Source organism: Nilaparvata lugens, chromosome 5, assembly GCF_014356525.2.
Source record: "Nilaparvata lugens isolate BPH chromosome 5, ASM1435652v1, whole genome shotgun sequence".
Taxonomy (NCBI): Eukaryota; Metazoa; Arthropoda; class Insecta; order Hemiptera; family Delphacidae; genus Nilaparvata; species Nilaparvata lugens.
The window spans coordinates 34772304-34794288 of record NC_052508.1 but is presented as its reverse complement, the minus strand read 5'-3'; the positions used below and the strand labels follow the sequence as shown (position 1 = coordinate 34794288).

The window sequence follows — 21985 nt, the reverse complement described above, 5'->3', positions numbered from 1 at the left end:
CACTCATTTGGTTGATGCGTGGCGTGGGGAGCAGAGCAGAGCGGCAGGCTGAAAGGTAGCGAACGCGAGGGAGGTATCAAGGTGAAAGAGGAAATTATATTGTACTTTTCAAGATCAAGTAATGATTTTTATAATAAGGGGTTACCGAGATACATTACATAGCTTTGAATATAGAAATTGGCCATTTTTTGTGTATTGGAATATGGGCTTAAGTACACTCATCAATAAATCTACCACTTTTCGACCGAATTTGACTTATGATGCATGATTTTGGACCGCCTTGACGAGCCGAGAAGAATGAAGTGTAGCACGATGAAATCTGAGCATTGTGTCAGAAGTTATAAGTGTTTGAAATTTTGATCCTTGAGGTGTCCTTAAGCGCGCCTCTCCACTAGGAAATACTGAAATGAAGTGCATCTATCGGATGATTCTCATAGAACATAATCTGATGATCTTATATCATTATGCGAAATATCAATGTGAGGGCGATGTAGTTGGTGATGATGGTTTAAGCTGAAAATTAGGTGTTTTTCACAATACAAGGAGCATTGTTGTCAGGTGTACCTGGAAATCTATATGAGATAGAGCGCTCTACCTGATCTAAGATTGTAAAGCACAAAAATACGCCCAGAGTGATTTTGAATTATACATCAGAATGGTAACAAGCGGAAGATATTGCTGATCAAAAATTCCCCTTCTCCAGGTATTAAAAATAGATTTTGTTGATACTCATTCCTACTAATTTTTATTCATCATTTTTCATCCTGCTGAGCTGTGTGTATCTTATTGCTTGAGATTGTAAATTGGAATAAATAAAATTTGAATTTGAAGTTCTATTACGTTTATTATAAAGTTGACTTGAATATTGTAGTATAGATTTTTATCTATTTATTTAACAACAACTAAATCATAAAATGATTGGAACCAAAAAACAGGCTTATAGCCCTTACTATTCCATTCCCGAATTTTGATTGCACCTGAGGTTATGATTCTTCAGCAGTTTTAAACACATACATTTTGATCCCAAAATAATCAACTAAGATTTTGAATTTAGAAGATGGTAGATTTTATTAGAAATTTCAGTCACCAACTGCTGGAATATTATCAGTGTATAATAATTGTGATATGATCGCAGAGCGTAACAAGTTCTACGAGATGTCTTCGTTCGACGAGAAGCAGGCGACGGCGCTGCTGAAGGAGCGGCCGATCGAGTTCGTCAACTACAACAAACACCAGCTGAGCCGCATCTACCCGGCCGGCACACGCTTCGACTCGTCCAACTTCATGCCGCAGGTATTCTGGAACGCCGGCTGCCAGCTTGTCGCTCTCAACTACCAAACTCTAGGCAAGTGCCAACCTATGCTTCTATGAGCAATGCTCTCCGTTTGTGCCCCATATTCCACTGTATGGTGAGAATCACTTTAAACTGCATTAGTTGAATGAAGCATTGATGCTATCTACAACGAGTGCTCACAGTCTGTAAGCTCTTTTTTATATCAAAATTATTTTTGAACTGATTGGTTTTATTGAAAGCATTGTTGTTATCCATAAGGAATACTCACCGTTTGTGTACCATATTCTACTGTATAGTGAGATTCACTTTAAACTGATTGGTTGAATTGAAAGCATTAATGTTGTCTATAAGAAATGTTCAACGTTTGTGGTGAGTAATTATCACTACACAAACTCTGTTAATAACGTTATATCACGAGGTCTCGACATTTTTTTCCTTTTTGAGTTAATTAACTTGTAGGTTCTACTTTGTGTGTGAACATGTTGTGTTAGGCTGGCCACTAACGGTAGGGAATGCATGTCGTCATACATTGTTGGAAACATGTATGTGCTCATGATGAACATGCATGTCCTATCGCTAGTGGCCAGCCTTAGTTACAGTCCCATCAAGGGCTATTCTAGGAGCATACTTTATTGAGAAAGAAACGATACGCTCAGTTACTTTGATATCTCTGTTCTATGTTTGCTTCGAGCAAAATATTTTGGTTTAGGTTTTTGTATCTCCGTTTTTTTTCTTTGCTGCATTATTTGAGGTTGATTTATTTTTCTATCATTATAATTTGTAATTTTCCAATGGTTTATTCAATGTTATCGATTGTTTATTTTATGTTAAAAGCCTCTTACTTATGACAGAGCATGCATGATGAACATGTATGTGCTCATGATGAACATGCATGTCCTATCGCTAGTGGCCAGCCTTAGTTACAGTCCCATCAAGGGCTATTCTAGGAGCATACTTTATTGAGAAAGAAACGATACGCTCAGTTACTTTGATATCTCTGTTCTATGTTAAAATGTTGAAAAACTTTTTCATCCTCAACCAGATTGTAATCCTGATTACCAAAACAAGATGGTGTTACATCATGTGTTGCCATACATCCAGAGATTCATTTACTGTTTCCTTGATGAAATTTCACACAACACTGCGACTTTCAATTTCAAATTATTTCACACACATACATTTACAAAAAACAAAATAAAGTTCGGCATTACAAAACAATTTAACTAAAGAAGAACCACTGGCATAAGATGACTCTTGTTCGCCAGTAGGAGTAGGAGAAAGATAAGATTATCATACGCTTAAATTTATTCAAATTAAATTACTTTGACACTGTAAAGAGAGTTTTCATGTATTTTTTGTGGTTTTCTGGTGCCAAATACGAAAATAGTAAGGCAGGAGCTAAAAGGTGGCGGGGCTTTGAGGTCTCTGGTGGGTCCAACTGTGCTTTCTACCTGAAGGTAGACAATGCAACAGGTTGATGGGATCGGAAATGGTTGTCCTATTGTTTATAAAGGTGGCAATATTTATTCCTTCATCCTTTTTCTATTGTTCTATAATAGTTGGAAAGTTTGATCATTTTCTTGATTTTGAGCCCTCCTTGTTTCTGTTGACTACATAGCGCACGTTTCGGAGTAGATATTTTGTGACGTCCATACAGGTCTTATTATTCAACTCCGTACTGGCCGGTATAAAACTGCTATAAAACTACACTACAAACATGAATTACACTACAAAATACTAATTTCGAATCAAACCCTGAGTTACAGTGCTTAGTATAGTTAATTTGACGAGAAAATAAAGTAAAAGCATTGAGAAATCATACTCTCTAGAGATCTATCTGTCTACGGCACACAGATAAGCTTTTACTCTTACCATAGACACACACATTGTTTTCTTTTACCATAGACAAATAGACCTCTAGAGAGTATGATTCCTTAATGCTTTTATTTTATGTTTCTTTACTTTAACTTCTCGTCAAATGAACTATAGGTAGGATAGTAGGTAGTCTCATACTTCTCACCAACATGATTCTGAGCCAAAATATTCTCTGGACAAAGTGATCATACTCCTGCTGTATTTTTACTCATGTAGTAGCTGAAATGTATCACAATTGTAAATGAGATCAGCCTACTGATTATTGTTGGTAATAGCTTAGTTGGTAATCGTCATATTAATAAAATATAAATAATTATATTTAATTTCGTAAGCTCTGTAATTTTGTATCAGTGAGTAAAGATAGATTAGAAGGGCTTTGTTATAACACTAGTAATAATTATTATCATAGTCCTCAAACTCCTAAATCCATAGGTTCACCAGTCAATACGCATGTGTAGCCTAGTACTCCACATTACTCCAAATTGTGCTCTTTTTAGATGACAAATTACCTTGGGGTTCAACTTTCATACTAACCACCAACAATGGGCTTTCATAGACCTAGGAAGGAACAATAGCTGAACCTTTCCAACAACCTGTTGCCCTGCCCACTAGGCCTACAGGTAGAAAATAAAGTTGGACCCATCACAGACCTTGAAGCCGGTGGCGGTAGTCGCGTTCCCCCACCTCGTCAACAATAAACTATTTGCAGGGTTCCAGAATGGGTGTCACGTAAGTGTGATATCTCGATAGTGCAAGTATTTCAGATTTTCTTCATTTGTGTCTATTATATAAAATTATCAATACATTTCAAATAATATTCAAATTTTGTCATTCAAAACCCAAAATTTAATTTCTTTAACCTTTACTAACTTCTTACCTTTAAAACCTAATTGAACAGAACCTTTTAGGTTACGCTCATTTCTTTATTTGTGCTTTCTATATAAAATTTTCAACATATTTCAAATAATATTAACATATTGCTATTAAAAAGCTAAACCCAACCTATATACCGGTAACATTTCTTTTCACATTTAAAACCTAATTTAACATAATATTTTAGGTTATATGTTTATACTCTAGACAAATTTAAATCTCGCAGTATTGAGGCACTCCCTTCCAGAATCGCTCATTTCACTAACACACCCGTTATTTGTACAACCACAATCACTCACTTTACTACCGCACACCCAATATATAATGTTGTGTTTGTCTGTAGACCTGGCGATGCAGCTGAACCTGGGTATCTTCGAGTACAACCAGCGGTGCGGCTACCTGCTGAAGCCGGAGTTCATGAGACGCAAAGACCGGCGCTTGGACCCGTTCGCTGAGTCGACAGTAGACGGCATCATCGCCGGCACAGTCGCCGTCCACGTGTTGTCCGCTCAGTTCCTGACCGACCGCCGCACCGGCACCTACGTCGAGGTTGACATGTACGGCTTGCCTGCCGACACCGTCCGCAAGAAGTTCCGCACACGCATTGTACCCAATAACGGCATCAATCCCAACTACGACGACGAGCCGTTCGTATTCAAAAAGGTACAAATTAAACACTAAAATCAATTAACCAAATACATTTCCTTGGCAAATTGTTATTTAGATAGACAAAGCAAATAGTTTATATTGCAATTTTACTTATATATAATGAGATACGACAGAACTGTGTTTATATGTAGCCTAGTTAAGAAGCTCTGAAACGTATCAACCAGAAGGGTTGCCTGTTACATTGTTTTGGGTTTTCATATACTAACATGAAAATGGTGAATCTATCCATTTCCTTGAATTCAAGACTGCATTCTATCATAAACTAATGTTAATTCCAAGTATTATAGGCAACTATAGGCTACTCTGTATTTATACAGAGCTGCAATGTCATATATACTGCAATGTCAATTTTATAATAAAAGACGAGAGTACTGTGTATATATGAAGTTCAGCTGTTATAAATAAAGTTAATAAAATATATAACTGTTATATATCAAGCTCAGAAACTTATCAGTCAGAAGGGTTGCCTGTTTCATTGTTTTGGGTTTCATACGCGAACATAAAGATGGTCAATCTATCCATTTTGTTGTTAAAATAATGTCAATTCCAAGTATTGTACTATACTCTTTACTTATTCAGAGCATAAGTTTATATTGCAATGTTATTTATGTAATAAATGACGACAAGACTGCGTTTATAAAATGTACGTTCACATCAGGAGTGCCTAGAATTCTGCGATATTTCAATTTGTCTAGTGGATGAACCCAACCTAAAAGGTTCTGTTTAATTAGATGTTAAAGGTAAAATGTTATAGGTATATATGGTAAAGGTTATAATGGTTTAAGTAATGGTAAGTAAGCACTTAACAGAAAACACTTTAAAGTTTTATAATATAAATATAATCAGGATACACACGACATGGATAGATTAAAAACACTTGAAAACTTACATTTAAATGAGAATTTTCTGGGGCTGGGCCCCCTTCAAACAACATCTCTACCGCGTCTCTGTGGTCACGACCGTTAGAATGTTCAAATCTGCACCACTTCACTTTCTGGTTGATTGACAGAGGGGGCCCAGCCCCCGAAAATTCTCATTTAAATATAAGTTTTTTAGTGTTTTTAATCTATCCGTGTCGTGTGTATCCTTTATATATATATATATATATATATATATATATATATATATATTATATATATATATATATATATATATATATCAGAAGACACTTTAAAGTTTGTAATATAAATTAAAACAGGAGACACGATATAAATAGATTGAAAACACTTAAAAACTTACATTAGAAATGGGGGGAAATTTTCGGAGACTGAGTCTCCTTTCTCAACCGAGCAGACTGCAGTTAGTTTTGAATCCAACGGTCGTGTGACCACAGAGTACGCACGGAGACTCAATTGTAGCAGCAGAGACCACAGATTACGCGGTGCAGACGGATGGAGAGAAAAAGGGTACAGATTTAGGGGACACTATGGGGTATTTAGGGGGCGGTTACAAACGGGATATTTAAGATTTGAGTGAGTTATGAATAAGGAAAGGTATAGCTTATGAATTGATAGAAAAGAGGAGATTTAAAATTAGAAATCAAAAAAGAATTAGACTAAAATTGGAGAAAGGAATTGTAGAATGAAATTTATTTTTCATTTTTATTGAACATTTAATATATATTTGATAGCTGTGAAATTTATTATGATATGATGAAATTTATTTCAATTTAATTAAACAGTTGGTAGCCATGGTACTATTGCTGTCTGTTGAGACCAGGACTGGAAGCAGCTCCAAGTACCCAAATAAAAGCCAATTCTTTCGTCTTGACATCTATGGAGGGGGTTGTGGGAGGGAGGGTGGCAAGGACTTTGACTTTGAAGCATTGTTCAAAGTTCTTTTTGTGCTCAGAGCCACGGGTAGGGATGGGTAGGGAAGTATTATTTTTAAAGGAAGCCCTGTGATTGTTGATCCGGAGGTTTAGGGCAGTGGTGGTTTCACCTATGTAGAAGGCAGGACAAAAGTTGCAGGAAAGGAGGTAGATGCAATTTTTGGAGATGCAATTACTGGATTGATGGATTTGGTGGGTGTAGTTGGTGATAGGACTGGTAAAGGAGATGGAAGAATCAGTGATAGGACAGGTTTTACCGCGAGGGCGTTTGCAAGGTAGGGTACCAGGTGGAGTTAGGATTTCATCAGAGGTGAGTGATTTGTTTTTCTGAGAATTTTCTTGAGGTTGGGAGGTTGCTTATAAATGAGGGTGGGTGGTTGCTGGAAAAGGTGTTTTGTAGAGGGATTGGAGGAGACGACATGGAACAGATCTTTAAGGACAGGTTTGAGGTTTTCAATTCCAGGGAAGTAGGTGGTACAGAGCTTTGGAGTTTGTGGGATTTGGGAATTTTTTGTGGTTGAATTAGTGCCAGTTTTAGAGGAGATTTGTTTCTGTAACAACCTTTCAGGAGGGATTAGTGGAGTTTTATGAGGTACTGGTCAAGATGGTGGGGATCACTGCAAATTTTTTGGCCTTGGATTGAGAGGGAACGTGAGAGGGATCTTTTGATGTGGTAGGGGATGGCAACTCTCAAAGTGTAGGAACTGTTGAGTGTGGGTGGATTTGGTGAAAGTATTGGTGGATAAGGTATTGGAGTTGGAAAGGATTACATTGACATCTAGGAAGTTGATGGAGGATTCAGAATTATTCCAGGTGAAGGAGACAGAGTAGTTGGAGTTGAGTTGATTGAGGAAGTGGGAGAGGTTATCATGTCCATGAGGCCATATGAGGAATATTTCTTCAATGAAATGGAGCCATATCAGGGGGGATAGGGTTTGTTTGGAAAGGAAATCTTGTTCAAGGAGGCCCATGAATAGGTTTGCATAGGATGGTGCCATCCTGGTGCCCATCGCTGTACCCTGGGTTTGAAGATAATATTCATCTTTAAACCTGAAGGCATTGCTTGTGAGCACCAGTTTGGCAAGGTTTACTAGTCTCATATCAGAGATTCCTTCCACTTCATAGATATCCTAAGAAACACAACCCTTCCAACTGACCAACAACTCCTTCTTGTTACCATTGATGTAGCCTCCCTCTACACTTCCATCCCCCATTCTGAAGGCTTAAAATCCCTTGAGCATTTCCTTTCCTCACGACCCACACACTCCACCCCTTCAACCTCCTTCCTAGTAAATTCATAGGCATTAAATCCATTCATGATTTATCAAGATTTTAGCATATATTGGAACCGATGACTTTCCATAGATGATACGTGAAAGCTATCAAACCTATTAGGATAAATTTGGTAGCGCGGCAAATGTTACCCCTGGTGTGGGACTGAATCTCCAAATTGTCCCAAATGGTACAATCTGGTGGAACCTTATCAAACATAAAATCCCTAGTTATAGAAATTGTTAGTAGGCTATAATATCTTGATAGGTTATGAATCGTGAAATGCAGACTGAGTGTAGGATCGGTTCAAGAGCAATCAAATCCTAATGAATGGATATTTGTGCATACTAGCAAAATGGCAAACAATAAACATGATTTCAATCTTATAGCGTTTTTAACACAAAAGTTTGAGGAACAAAATGCTAAGTTTGACAGACAAGATGCTAAGATTGACAATCTGAAACAAGATCAAAATGTTAGATTTGATGATATGAAGCAAGAATTTGCTAGAATAAGACTAGAGCAGGTTAGTATAAACCTTCTATTAAAAGATACACATGAAACATTGATTGATAATCATGAAGATGAAAGCGAATTGAAGCAGGATGATAGTAGTGTTGAGATAAAAGATCAATTATTTCAAGTTTCAGATAATGTAGGCCTAGTTACTGTTATTGAAAAAGTAAATCCTAGTGAGATAGTAGAATTGAGTTAAGTAGTAGGTAGGGAGTTGTCTTTATTGAAAGTCAACAGTAAAGAAAGTAGTATTGCCAAATTGAAGGTTAGGAAAACAGTAAATAAAGTGAATGTTTACATGAGACAGGTTCTGTAGAGGTTAGGAACAATGTAAACAAAATGAATCTTGCTTTGAATCAAGTTGATGAATTCAACTTTCAACTGAAAATTGTAAAGGTGTATGCAAAGCAATCTCAAGTAAACTTGACTGACCTTTGTGAGCAAAATGGCTTTGTTGAAACAAATGAACCCATGAACAAAATCATGATTTTGAAAAAATCAAAGCACAAAGTCACCATTGATGTGTTGGTATTCAAAGGTTGTTTTAAGTTGCTTACTTACAAGATGAAAGGGTATTCCCCAGCACTATGTTATGATTAGGAATCCTGTGTCAAGCCGGGATTCAGAATAGCAATGACCGTCAATACTACTTATGGTAGAAGTCCATAATTGTATCTTTTTTCTTTCTTATAGCCTATTTTATTGGCCCTAAATCTTTTCAAATTTCGATTCTTTCCTGTCTTTGTGTAGTATTCAGTGAATTTCTTCTATGATGCTTAACTTAACCAATCTTGTCCATAGTCATTTAAATTTGTAAATTTTAAGTATTCTTCTGAAATCATTTTGGAAGTTGAAATAGTAGCTTATTTTCCCAATCTTCAATTGTTGATAAAACTTAACTTTTCTAAAATCTATCTACTTTAGTGTAAATAATTGTGTGCTTGTGATATATTTTTTCATCATATATCACTTATGTGAAGTGTATCGATTTTGTGAGTGTTGTTTTAGGGAACTTATTACCCATATTAATCTTCCTCTTCCTTGTATTACTTAGGGAATTTATTTACCCAATTTTCCTTTTCTCTTATTTGTATTTTTTTTTAGGAAACTTATTTACCCATTATCTATCTTGATTTTCTTTGTATTGTTGAAATGGTTTGTAATTATTATACAGTCTTCAAATTCAGAAATTATTTGAAAAATAAATGGTTCAATTTAGAAAATGTTAAAATTTAATCTGATGTGTGAATTCTTTTGTTATAATAATGAAAACTTCAAAATTTGAAAGTATTAATGAATTGTGTTGCCATAAATATTGAATGTTCAAGATAAATAAAAATTGATTTGAATAATAATGATTGTATTGAATGTAAAAGTTTTGTCATATTATTAATTGAAATGAGTTGAAGTTTGAATTTATTCTAAATTTGAATATTTAATTGATGTTTTTTTCTAAATTTAAAAACTGTTTTTCTTCATAAACTTTGATATGATTAATTATCGTTTGAAATGGATGCTGGAGTGTATGTAGAATTTTTAGTGGGGTTTGATGATTCAAATTTTGCTGGTATATTATTGTTTTTGAGATGGAAAACCATTATTGCCTAAAGAAGAAATGACCAGAAGGTTATGACTTAGAGAGGCAGTAATGAGATATTATCTTTGTGTTGATTAATTGTGTTGATTGCCATAGATGCAAAATAATGATTAATTGTGTTGATTGCCATAGATGCAGATGATTACTTATGAAATTTGATTGCCATTGAAGCAAAATATTATTGATGTTTTGAATGATTTTAGTTTAATGATTAGTAGTAAAGTTTTGTCATGAAATGTAGTTTGTTGTTTAGAACATCTCTATATATATATATATATATATAATATATATATATATATATAAAAGCGAAATGGCACTCACTCACTGACTGACTGACTCACTCACTCACTCACTCACTCACTCACTCACTCGCATAACTAAAAATCTACCGGACCAAAAACGTTCAAATTTGGTAGGTATGTTCGGTTGGCCCTTTAGAGGCGCACTAAGAAATCTTTTGGCAATATTTTAACTCTAAGGGTTGTTTTTAAGGTTTAAAGTTCGTCTTTTAGCATGTATATTCTTCTTCTCCCAATCTCTTAATTATAATTGAAATTTCCATATCATATGTTACTATAGAACTATAATCTAGATAGAGTACCTCTTCGAAACAGTTGTTAACTGGCAACTAAATTAATAATTTTGTCAGGTTGGCATTAAGTTGAGTTGACATTGTTAGGTTGGCACCAAGTTGAAGATTTAAATGCATTTATCGCGGAAAAATTGATTGGGCACTGCTACTTCAATCCTGAGAATATTATATTACTAGCAGTCGGGCTCGCCATATCCGTTTAGTCTGGACCCCCGACTGGATTGTCCTAACATAATTATGATAAAAATGCCCAAATGAGAAATGATCTCATTCTTGGACGATACAGTCGGTGGTCCAGGGGGCGGAGCCCCCTGGCTAGACGGATATGGCGAGCGAAGCGAGCCTGACGGCTAGTATATATATATATATTATATATATATATATATATAATATATATATATATATATATATATATATATATATATAAATGTTATGTTGGTTTGTGTACGCTTCAAAAACTCCAAAAGTACTGCACCGATTGAGTTGAAATTTCAACATGATATAAAATCCGCATCAAGGATTGTTTTTGGTCTATCAAATTTATAATCCGACTTCAGGACTCTTTTCTACGGTCCTTCAAAGTTTACATGTAATCCTTATGGGAGAAGATTTGTGAGCTGGCCTCACACAGAAATAAAAATCAGCTGTTATAATCATCGCGTCATCCAACAGCCGTCGGTAGATCTGTTTTCCATTTTCTTTCTTTCTACTGATTCACAAAATTTCAATTCTAATAATAATTTTAACATGTGTATAATTTGTGGATTTAAGTGAAATTTTTAATATTTTTTGTGATTGTGAAGGAAGATTTTGGTTTGTATTTATATTTTGAAATTAATTAATCTGATAAATCCAAAAATATTGGTTGAGTTCAAAGCCACTGATCGGTGAGTGAACGTGGCTCTGAACGAAGTACTGTTTTGTCGTTGAACGATGCATAGACTCACATGCAGCGCTAGATTATTTGGAATTGAAATCGGCCATTAAGGGGACAGCCTGGAAGATTATTACATACTAAAGATCTTGAAGATTTTTGTGATCTATAATATTACAAAAAATATTATATAATATCTCGCGCTAAAATACCTCAATGGAACCTTTTATTTCAAGTAAGCATTGGGAAGGCATAGGTATTGTGCGTTTATACTTCAAGATCTTTGGTCTAACTGATAAGAAAAAAATACGTCATATCCGGTTCGTTCACTGATCAGTTAATCGTACTTTTCCACCGATGGAAAAGAACGAGTAGCTGAACGTAAACAGACATGGCTGAATATGAGGTTGTTTACAAATGATGGACTCCATTATAATGTAATTGGGAGCAGAGAAATGCATGATTACATAAATTCAATAACATTTAAAATTGCCATGATTTAACTCAATAACCAAGATTAGGTTAAAAGCAGTTTTGGGCGAATGTTTGTTGTTTTTACCTGCATTGAATCTATTGTCTATGAATAAATGAAATGAAATAATGCCGCGGTTGCGAACGACGTCCAAACTTGGGTCGTAGAACTCGGAATGCTGTAAATTTAGAATATGCACGGGAAAATCAGCAGCAAGGAGATATACCATTCAATTCCCCAGCAAGGTGCATTCAACTATATCTAAAAATGCAAACTGCTGTACAACTAGCGAATAGGAAGTCCATATTGAGGTATAAAATACTGATTGATGGATAATTTTCATAAAAATATAGTGCATCAGATTAAGCAAAGACTAAGCACACCTGAGGAGGCGCGGCTTGGTGATACAAAGTGTTGATCTTATGGAGATTGCCTTATCACACTGTTACATGCCATGTCCGAATCAGTGAGTGTGAGTTCTTCCATTCAAACAAATAAGCAAGAAGCACCTGGATGCAAAATGCCGCATCGCGCCTCCTCAGGTGTGCATCCAGCTAAAGTTTGTCATGAGATGCATTAACTGTTTGGCGGTACGAAGTTCGCCGGGCCAGCTAGTGAAACATAAATCAAATTTGAAATGTTATACTGAATGATAAATCATAAATGTGAAATACTATATTTGAAATGTTATATTGAATAATAATGAAATGCAGATATATTGTATTATGAAATTATTTTAGTGGAAGACCAATTGTCTGAATATGTTGAAGTATGTATTGAAATTATTTTTTGTTGTGATGACCTTATGTTTTTTGCAATTTCGATGATACAGAGTGTTATAACATTTATGTAACATGTATTTGATTATGTTCTAAATTTTTAAGAATGGATTAAATTTTGTTATTTGAACAGTGAATAAATGGAAATAAAATTATTACTTTATTAAAATTTTTGTAATTGATGTCTCTATTGAGTTTGAGGAAACTTCAAAATTTATAAGTTGCTGACTGTATAATAAGATGTTCACAATAAATTCCATTTTTTGCTGATTACATACTTGTAAATAATTTTTAAGTGCATTAGATTGTATTGGTAATCTAATCAAATTTTTCTTTTAGTTTATAAGCATATTAAAATAACAGGTACAGTGTGGACGTTAACTTCAAAATAATTATCACGTTAATCTCGAGATCTACAAAACAAGTGAATGCCATGAAGAGTGTTAAGAACATTTGGGTGATTTTCGAACTGGTGTGACTCATTAATGGATTGCCAATGCCAATGCTGACGCCAATGCTTATGCCAATGCCGACGCCAATGCTTATGCCAATACCTACGCCTATGTCTACACCTATTGTTGACTACGCAAGTCAAACTTCTGCACTACTATATTACCTGGAGGTAATTGCCATCCATGTCCAAGTTCGCAACTTTAAACTCAAATAACAGTCACAGTATCATGAAAGAAACTGATTCAAAACAAAAAATCCTCACCTAAATTAATCCTGTATGCTGAACTCTAAACCTTGAAAGCTGAAAATATAAAAAAACCAAACCCTACCTAAGTTAATTCTTACCTAAATCAATCCTGTATGCAGCGTTTCTCTCTCTCTCTTTTCCAAAAAATTCTACATTGTCATTTCAAGCCTGAAATGTACACTGTATGTATGATACACAATTTACGTGACTTTGAGTGAGCTTGGCTTGCCGTCTACTACAAGCATGAGGCAATGCTAACAGATGTCACCTGTATCGAGCTTGGTATGCATCAGTCGACTACAAGCATGAGGCCATGCTAATAGATGTCTCGTGTATCCAGATCAGCCCAACACTGGAGTCACACTTAACTGAAATTCATACTGAGTGCCTTAACGGACTGTTTTCAAAATTCCATCGATAAAAAATCAACAGTGTCAACAGTGAAAGAAATGGACATTTTTAATTCATTGCATCTAAAAATTCTGTTCAACATACTAAATTTTTATGCAATAACAATTGAATTTTTCTATCTACTAAACTTATGTAAAATTTCAAGAACTATTCTTTAAATATATTAGATTGTCTGTTGAGATAATTTACTTAAATCATAAAGTTGAATAAAAAATAATTTTGATATTCTATACTTTGAAATATTGTTTGGAAATATATAACAAATGCTATTGATGAATTTTTATAATAATTCCCAATTTATAAGATGACATGTAATGTTTTTGTAAAAAAAAATTTTGTTCCTGTTTTCAAATCTTAAAAAAACTTAAATTTCATTCAGGTTATTACAATGTAATGTTTTTTTTTTTTTTAATTCTTGAACAGTAAAATTTTTTATGTCGAGAGGGGGGTATTTGTAATATTACATTTTCTCGATTAAAATCGAATCTTCAATTCGATATTCAAAATATTAATAAAACTTGATAGCAAATATCGGTGTAATCGATATGCGGACTAAACTTTTCGCCGGAAATTGATCAGCTACTCAAATGTTGAACAACTCACTTTGACAAAGTTCTATTTCTGAATAAACACATAATTCTAAACAATATAAAGGTTAAATAAAAAGTTCAAATAGTTTTAAAATAAATTTTTATTGAGAATAATAAATTGTAATAGTTGCAAATTTATAATTTTGGAGGTTGGCAATGATGATGTGTCTCGGCTTCACCGGAAAGGCTTCTTTTCTCTCTCTCATGAAAAGATGGCTGCTGGCTTCTAGAAATGTTTTTAGCTCTCTTGAAATTTTTCTATAAATTTGAAATTTAAAATGTTTTAATTTGAGTTCTGAATAATTTTTTGTGTTCTAAATTTGTGTTGAATGTTTTTGTGTAATTTTGAAAGCTTGTAGACAATGAATGGGCCAAATATGAATAGATAAGTATTTTAGCTTGTAAGATTCTATGTTTAAGTGTCATATGGTTTTGTTCAGTAAATTTTCGTGTAAATTGCCCAAAGTTTTATGAAAATTATAATTTGATTTGCTTTGAACTGGAGTTATTATTCATAGGCATTAAATCCATTCATGATTTATCAAGATTTTAGCATATATTGGAACCAATGACTTTCCATAGATGATAGGTGAAAGCTATCAAACCTATTAGGATAAATTTGGTAGCACGGCATCACTCATAAATACACTCCCATCTGGCCTATAGTCTATGCATTTACGACCGAGAGCAATCATGATAGAATTCTTATTCAACAGAAGAAAGCACTAAGAATAATGATGAAAAGAGTGGACTCTTTAAAACTTTTTTTTTCGCAGCTTAGAATTCTTAAGGTGCGTACAGATTTACAGGCCACGAACATGAGCAATTCACTTTTAATCAGCTGATGCCAAGCTTTTTATATATGTATCTTACCGTTCTGTAAAAATACAGATACAATCAGCTGAATAAATGCGAATTGCTCATGTTCGCGGCGCATATATCTGTACACACCTTTACAGTTTACGGGAAATATGATGTTATTATGTATGTTAGGAATTACCCTGTAGAAGAACTACGGAATGAGACTCATGGCTACTATACTAGATTTGGGAGGATAAAGGAAAGGCACAGGTTAGAATTTTTTAAGAAAAAAACGCACTATATGGAAAGGAAATACTTCACAATGCTTCATTTAGAATTACAGGCAATAGAGAACATCAACAAATATAAAACTCAAGGAGTATTCAATATCATTGTCTCTGTTCTCCCTACAAAAGTTTACAGATCACATTGTAGGTCTATGACTGTTGTTTATCACTCTATAGGAGATTTAAAACTGTTTTCCATTACTTTTTATGTTATGTTTGTTTGTATTATATTGACTCTGTTCTCGATGTACCTATATATGATTATGAATAACAATTTTTCAATTCAATCCACTGACTAAAGAAATTCTTGATATCTGCCGTCCTCTTTCTGCGGATTTCGTAAATCCGGCACTGACTATTTGAGATTGAACATTATCCCGTGAACTAATTATTGTATGTGACCAGTGTTTTAAAATTTGAATTAAAAACACTTTTGAAGTGGAACCACTTACTTTCTAGCAGTGACAACGTTTCGACTTGTCGACAGCTCGAACCTTTGTCACTGTCTGAAAAGTAAGTGTTTTCAATTCAAAGTTTATATTTATAGTGGAAAATAATAGATTGAAAACACAGAAGAATTTCTTTTAACTGTCCAATTTGGAAAAAATCATGTTTAAGAAGAAAAAAAAATCAGCGCAAAAAAAACAAACAAATCAAATATACAACCAAAACACATGTTCACAAGGAAATATATTTTTTGTAATTCTTTAATATTTCAATTATTGTAAGTTTTCTTATTTTGTAACAATGTTTTCCTTGCGAATGAAATTTCTTTTTTTGAAACTAATATGATAAGTGAAACTTTATTCCTCCAGTCAATCCTTCTTTAGAAGGTTTAGAGTAAAAATATTTCGTCTGGTTAATAATCTTGAAACTTCCACTGATATGGAATATTCTAGTCTTGTGTGTGTGTGTGTGTGTGTGTCATTTTTGCTCTGTCTATTAATTTTATGTTCCTGTTTGTGTTATTCTTTTCATTGGTGTATTTTTTAATTTTGTTTGTTATATTTTCTGGGGGATTGGTAGCACTGGATGCTACAAGATGTTGGTTTGAAAATACGTCTGTTCATTAATGTGATATTGGAATGTTTTGTTTCATTTTGTGGTGTGACTTGAGTAATTCCTTCAAGTTTGTGAGTTGATCGTCCGAGTGATTAGTTAGTTTTGTGAGAAAGACCGAAATATTTAATGTATTCAGTATTTAATTCTTCCTAACCTACAAATAAATAGCTGAAAATACCGTTCTTGGTCTGCCTTGATGCCCGATTTGAACTTTGGCTCCCCTGCAAAGAACTTGGCGAACGAAATTTTCCCAAGCGTATTTCAAAGCTGAATGGCAGGGTCAGTTCTGCTAAGAGAACGTTTATAGGTATTATCATCGTGAAACACAGCAAGCGAGTTGAGATAAGATTAAGGTGTTTTGAACTTTACTTCGAATCTTGTGGCTTGTGGTTCACTTTCGATGCAGCGATCTGCTGTTTTTGAATAATTTTTGTTTACCAGCGTTTCCAAGCAACGCTCTGTTTGTCGACCAATCAACGATTGAGACGGTTAAAGGTATACAGGCGGGTTTGGTTTAAATTGCTATTGCTTTCTGCGTGACACGATTTTACTGTTTGATAATGGTTTTCTAGTATTATAAAACGTACTGCTATCTTGCTGCTTACTGCTTTTTTCCTACCCATCTCTTAATCCTTTTTTTTCATAACCTGTGTTCTCAGGAGCTTCCTATTCTTTCCAAAGCCTTGATAGCTCTCTTGGTGCTTCCTTTTTCCCTTGGTTTCCTATCCCTATAATAATTAAGCAATCAAATAATAAGGACTATTATTTCTGGGTGACGGTTTGTAAAAGTATAATTACTTCACTATGTTTTGAGCTTTAAATCGAATGCAAAATACGGTGGATAAATATTTTTCCGCAGCGGGCAGTAAAAGGGAGAAACGGGCACTTAGTTCGCCAGACAGTAAGGAGTAGGATAGAAAGAGAATAACAGTTTCATTGTCAAGTGTTGTATCGGCATCGGGTATTTCGTCAGACATGGGTGAACAATCTGCGAATATCGAGAAAGTACTCAGTAATCTCCTTGATAAAAAACTTTCTTCACTAGCCTCGAAAAAGGATATTGCGGAGCTAAAAAAGTGCTTCGACGAGCTCAAAGTAGAGAATAAGAAGATTAAGGATGAGATGCAAGCGCTAAAAGAAGTTAACCACAAACTGATGAAAAGAGTAACAAATTTAGAGGACCGTTCTAGACGAAATAACCTAATTTTTAAGGGTATCAAGTACAGTAAAAATGATGTGTGTTGTGATGCTGTGATTAAGGATTTTTGTAAAGAATTTTTGAAATGTGATAAAGATATAGGAGTGAATCGAGCACACGTCCTAGGTACTAAGAGGGATGGTGCTCCTATCATAGCTCACATACCTGCGGACAAGGACTTGGATTGCATCTTAAAAAATACATATACCGACTTAAGGGATCCAGTTTTGTTGTTCATAGAGACTTCCAGGGGTGCCCACAAGGGGTGGTCATGGCGCAATTTGCGCCATCAACATTTTTGGGGGGGGCAAGATTTTTGGTATATTTTATGTCAACATTTTGAATTATGATTAAAAAATTAAGGTATTAAATAGAGATATCCTAATGTAGTTAATTTTTCCCACCTTATAATGTTATATTTTGCTAAGTGTAACTCAATATAAAGCATAAGCACAATTGATAATATTTTGTATGCAGGAATTTTAGTAATTTTTAGCCTATGAGTTTGAAGGTAAATCTTTGACAAAAATAAATTATAACTTCATCATCCACTATTATTCTGATTTCCTTTGCTTCATTTTAATTTTTAATGGTCCTGTGTTTGAGTTTCCTTGCTGTTGCAAGAAATATGCTATATTTTTCTCATTTTCACAGTCTCGACAGTTTTTTGATATAAACAGTAATGCAAGATCAATTGAGGGCTAAAATTAGGGCAACTCAGCTTATAGAGCATAACATTTTCTCTCATTTAAGACCAATCGCAAGTTTCTATCATGCATTGTACTCATTCTAGAGACTCTTTAATAACAGTAAAATCGCAAGAAAAATGAGAAAATAAAGATCATCATTCAATTGGCTGTAACTTTTGAACGGTATTGAGAACAGAAGTATATTTCATGGGAGTGAAAAGAGGAGAAAATTCATCACAACCTCGACCACTTTTTGGATTTTGCATCTGAAGTGTTCCACAAGATACGCAACGTTGCATATGCGAGACTGTGAGAATGGGGAAAATATCACAAATTTCTCGCACATTCAAAGTTGCGAGAGTAGTCCTGCGCGACCACTCAATTCATTGGAAATTTATTATCTTTAATATTATATAGAGAATGCTTTTTCTCGAAAAATTCAAGGTTCTCGAGATTAAATGGAAAACTTAAAAAAATCCAAAATTTTGGGGTGAAGTCGCCTTCTGGTGTGTCAGCAAATTTCAGATTAGAATTCAGCGCTCAAAATATATATAGAACCATCGGAAAAAATTATTTCGGGGCTGTTTCCTGAAAAACGACCATTTGACTGGACTATAAGTTGTTATCCTATTATAATAGCGAGCAATTTATGTATATCTGTTTATATTTTTCTATTTCTATATCTGGTTATCTGGCTATCTGGTTATTTATGTTCAACGGATCTCGGAAACGGCTCTAACGATTTTCACGAAATTCGGAATATAGTAGGTTTATGATATCAAAATTCGATTGCACTAGGTCTCATCCCTGAGAAAACTCCCTGAAGGACATGAAAAGGATAATTCATCCATGGAAAAACAGATGATGATTTCGTCTGTGAATAAATCACAGACGAAATATATTTTTCGTAGTGAATAAATCAAAATTCGGGTAAGTTACAGTTTTGGGCTGTGTCTGTTAGTACTTCCCCAATCATTTTAAAGAAATGATTATCAATGAAATAAATCTGTTCATCAATGAATAAATAACGAGCAAAGCTCGGTGCCCCGATATTTGGTATTAATAGATAGAATTTACAAAATGTACTTGTTCAGATGATATCTTTATTCCAAAAACCAAACCATTTAAAGATACATTTTGTTCGACTTGTGTTATTTACTCCTGTAATGTTAAAAAGTAAATACTACCAACAACACAACATCAGTGACAACCTATTCCAATTCATGATAAATATCGGGGCGCCGAGCTCCGCTCTAGAGTACCTACAAAAGCATATAAAAATTATTACGAAAGAAGAAATTATAATAAATATTCATAGTTCATACAGAAAGGTTCTATTTAATCATAGTGGATTGAGATTAATTCGCAGAGGAATGCAAAAATTTCTCTCACAAAAGCATGTTAAATTTTAATCCTGATTCATGTCACGTGAACCAAATCACAGAAGACCATCTCAAAAAGATAGCTTATCTGATTGGTTCTACTGGAATTAATCAGGATTAAAATTTAACCGGATTTTGTACAACTATCACTAAGTACCTGATTGAATTATGTACAAAAGTTCAACAGCTGAGTCATAATTTTGTCTCAGTCCCACACACATGCACTCGCTCACTCACTTCCATCATCAACAGACGCCGAAATTATCAGCTGTTTTTCCAAGGATGAATAAATTCTTTTAATGTCCTTCAGCGAGTTTCCCCAGGGATGAGGCCTAGGGTAATCGAATTTTCATATTATAAACCTACTATGTTCTGAATTTCGTGAGAATCGTTAGAGCCGTTTTCGAGATCCGGTGAAATACAAACATATAAACATCTAAAAACTTAAACATCTAAACAGAAATTGCTCGTTTAATAGTATAGGATTTAGAATACCTAAACTTGCCGACATTATATATTGTATGAAGAAAATTGTTCCAAATTTGTGTTTACCAAGATTGCTATGCAATATTCTTTTGCAGTAAAGAATTATCAATGATATTATTATTCAACTTTTTTTAAGTAACCTTAACATTTAAAAAGCAAAGCCTCCCTTACTTATCTTTTAATATCCTATTAAAATATGTGTCATGTAGTTTTTCCTGATGTAATGAAGTTCTTTCTAGTCCTCCCGAACAAGAACGGGTGCACTGCTAGTCTCAAAAATAATATCAAAAAGATACTTTATTTCTATTTTAAAGAGATAAGAAACGATGGTATATATTTTTACAATATTACGAAAACAGAAAGAATTCCTCACAAGACCAAAGGTAAATAATGTCCTTTGGAAGATTAGAATGTAGAGGTGCGTACAGATATACGCGCCGCGAACATGAGCAATTCACTTTTAATCAGCTGATTATATCTGAAATTTTACAGAAACGGTAAAATACAGATACAAAAAGCTTGGCATCAGCTGATTAAAAGTGAATTGCTCATGTTCGCGGCGCGTATATCTGTAAGCACCTTAAGATGTGAATTTTATTGTCATACACTGACTAATGTTAAAAACTAAAGAGTTGGGAGTTGGGGTACTTTGGGGGGGGGGGTCATTACACATGGATTGGGGGGGGGCATTACACTTGAATTGGGGGGGGGGAATGCGCCATTGGCCTTGGGGGGGCTGGGCACCCCTGGAGACTTCAGTGTCGAGACTCGTAGAACGCGTGCAATATTGTTCGACTGTAAAAAGGAACTGACTCGATTGGTAGATGGAGTAAGTGTGTATGTCAACGTGGATAGGCTGTCCATAGATGGACGGATTTTCACTTATTCTGAGGAAGACGGACTGAGAGCAGGAAATCAGGATGGACTAGCTAAAATTAAGAAGATGTTTCAACTGGAATTTGCGGAGAGTTTCAAGAGAATTGTGGATAGAGGACGAGCGGCAGGAGTTCATAGGGAAGGAACTGAAAATGATGATATTGTATCTAGTAAATAGGAAAGTGTTGTCTGCCAGGGATATAAGAATGGTTTTTCTAAAACAAGTCATAGTAATGAAAACTCTACTATTAAGTTGTTAGGCTACAATGTAGCAGGTTTAAAAGGTAAGATAGGCTACATGATTATGATTTTATTAATATTCTCAAGAGCTATGATATTTCATGTTTGTGTGAAACTTTTGTAGAACAATCTGATATTGAAGCTATTAGGAATGTAAGAGCGAGTGTTAGAGGTAGAGCTAGTGGGGGAACATTGCTGGGGTACAATAGGAAAAGATTGCACAACAGGGCGAGGTTTGAGGTATTAGGGGATACGAGCTGTCTCTCTGTCAACTTTGATGAAGTGCAAGCATGTGTGGTGCCAGTATATTTAAATTGTAATCAGGATAGATGGGATGGGGATTTGTTGAAATTGTGGGGATTGTTGGAAGATCATGCAGGGGATAAAAATGTCATTCTCCTAGGTGATTTTAATTGTAGAATAGGCAATAGTCAAATATTATTCCTGATGAATTAACAGGCCCTGGAGTTAGAGTTAACAGCAGTAGGGAATCAAAAGATTTTACAGTGAAAAGAAGAGGTAGGACAGTTTTAGAGCTTTGTGAACGACATGATCTTATAATAGTAAACGGTAGATCAAAGAGTGACTTGGAAGGGGAATTTACTTTTGTTAGTGGCAT

The 21985-nt window shown here is 34.6% G+C and overlaps 1 protein-coding gene across 5 annotated transcripts in view; it reads left to right on the top strand.

The window, feature by feature from the left end:
• Nucleotides 1-21985, top strand: part of LOC111056951 (1-phosphatidylinositol 4,5-bisphosphate phosphodiesterase classes I and II) — a 282347-nt gene that overhangs the window by 203841 nt on the left and 56521 nt on the right. For all 5 annotated transcript variants that reach the window (XM_039428256.1, XM_039428257.1, XM_039428255.1 and 2 more), the window contains 2 exons: nt 1136-1345; nt 4386-4705. In XM_039428256.1, coding sequence (XP_039284190.1) covers nt 1136-1345; nt 4386-4705 — 530 coding nt within the window. The remainder of the gene's footprint in view (nt 1-1135; nt 1346-4385; nt 4706-21985) is intronic.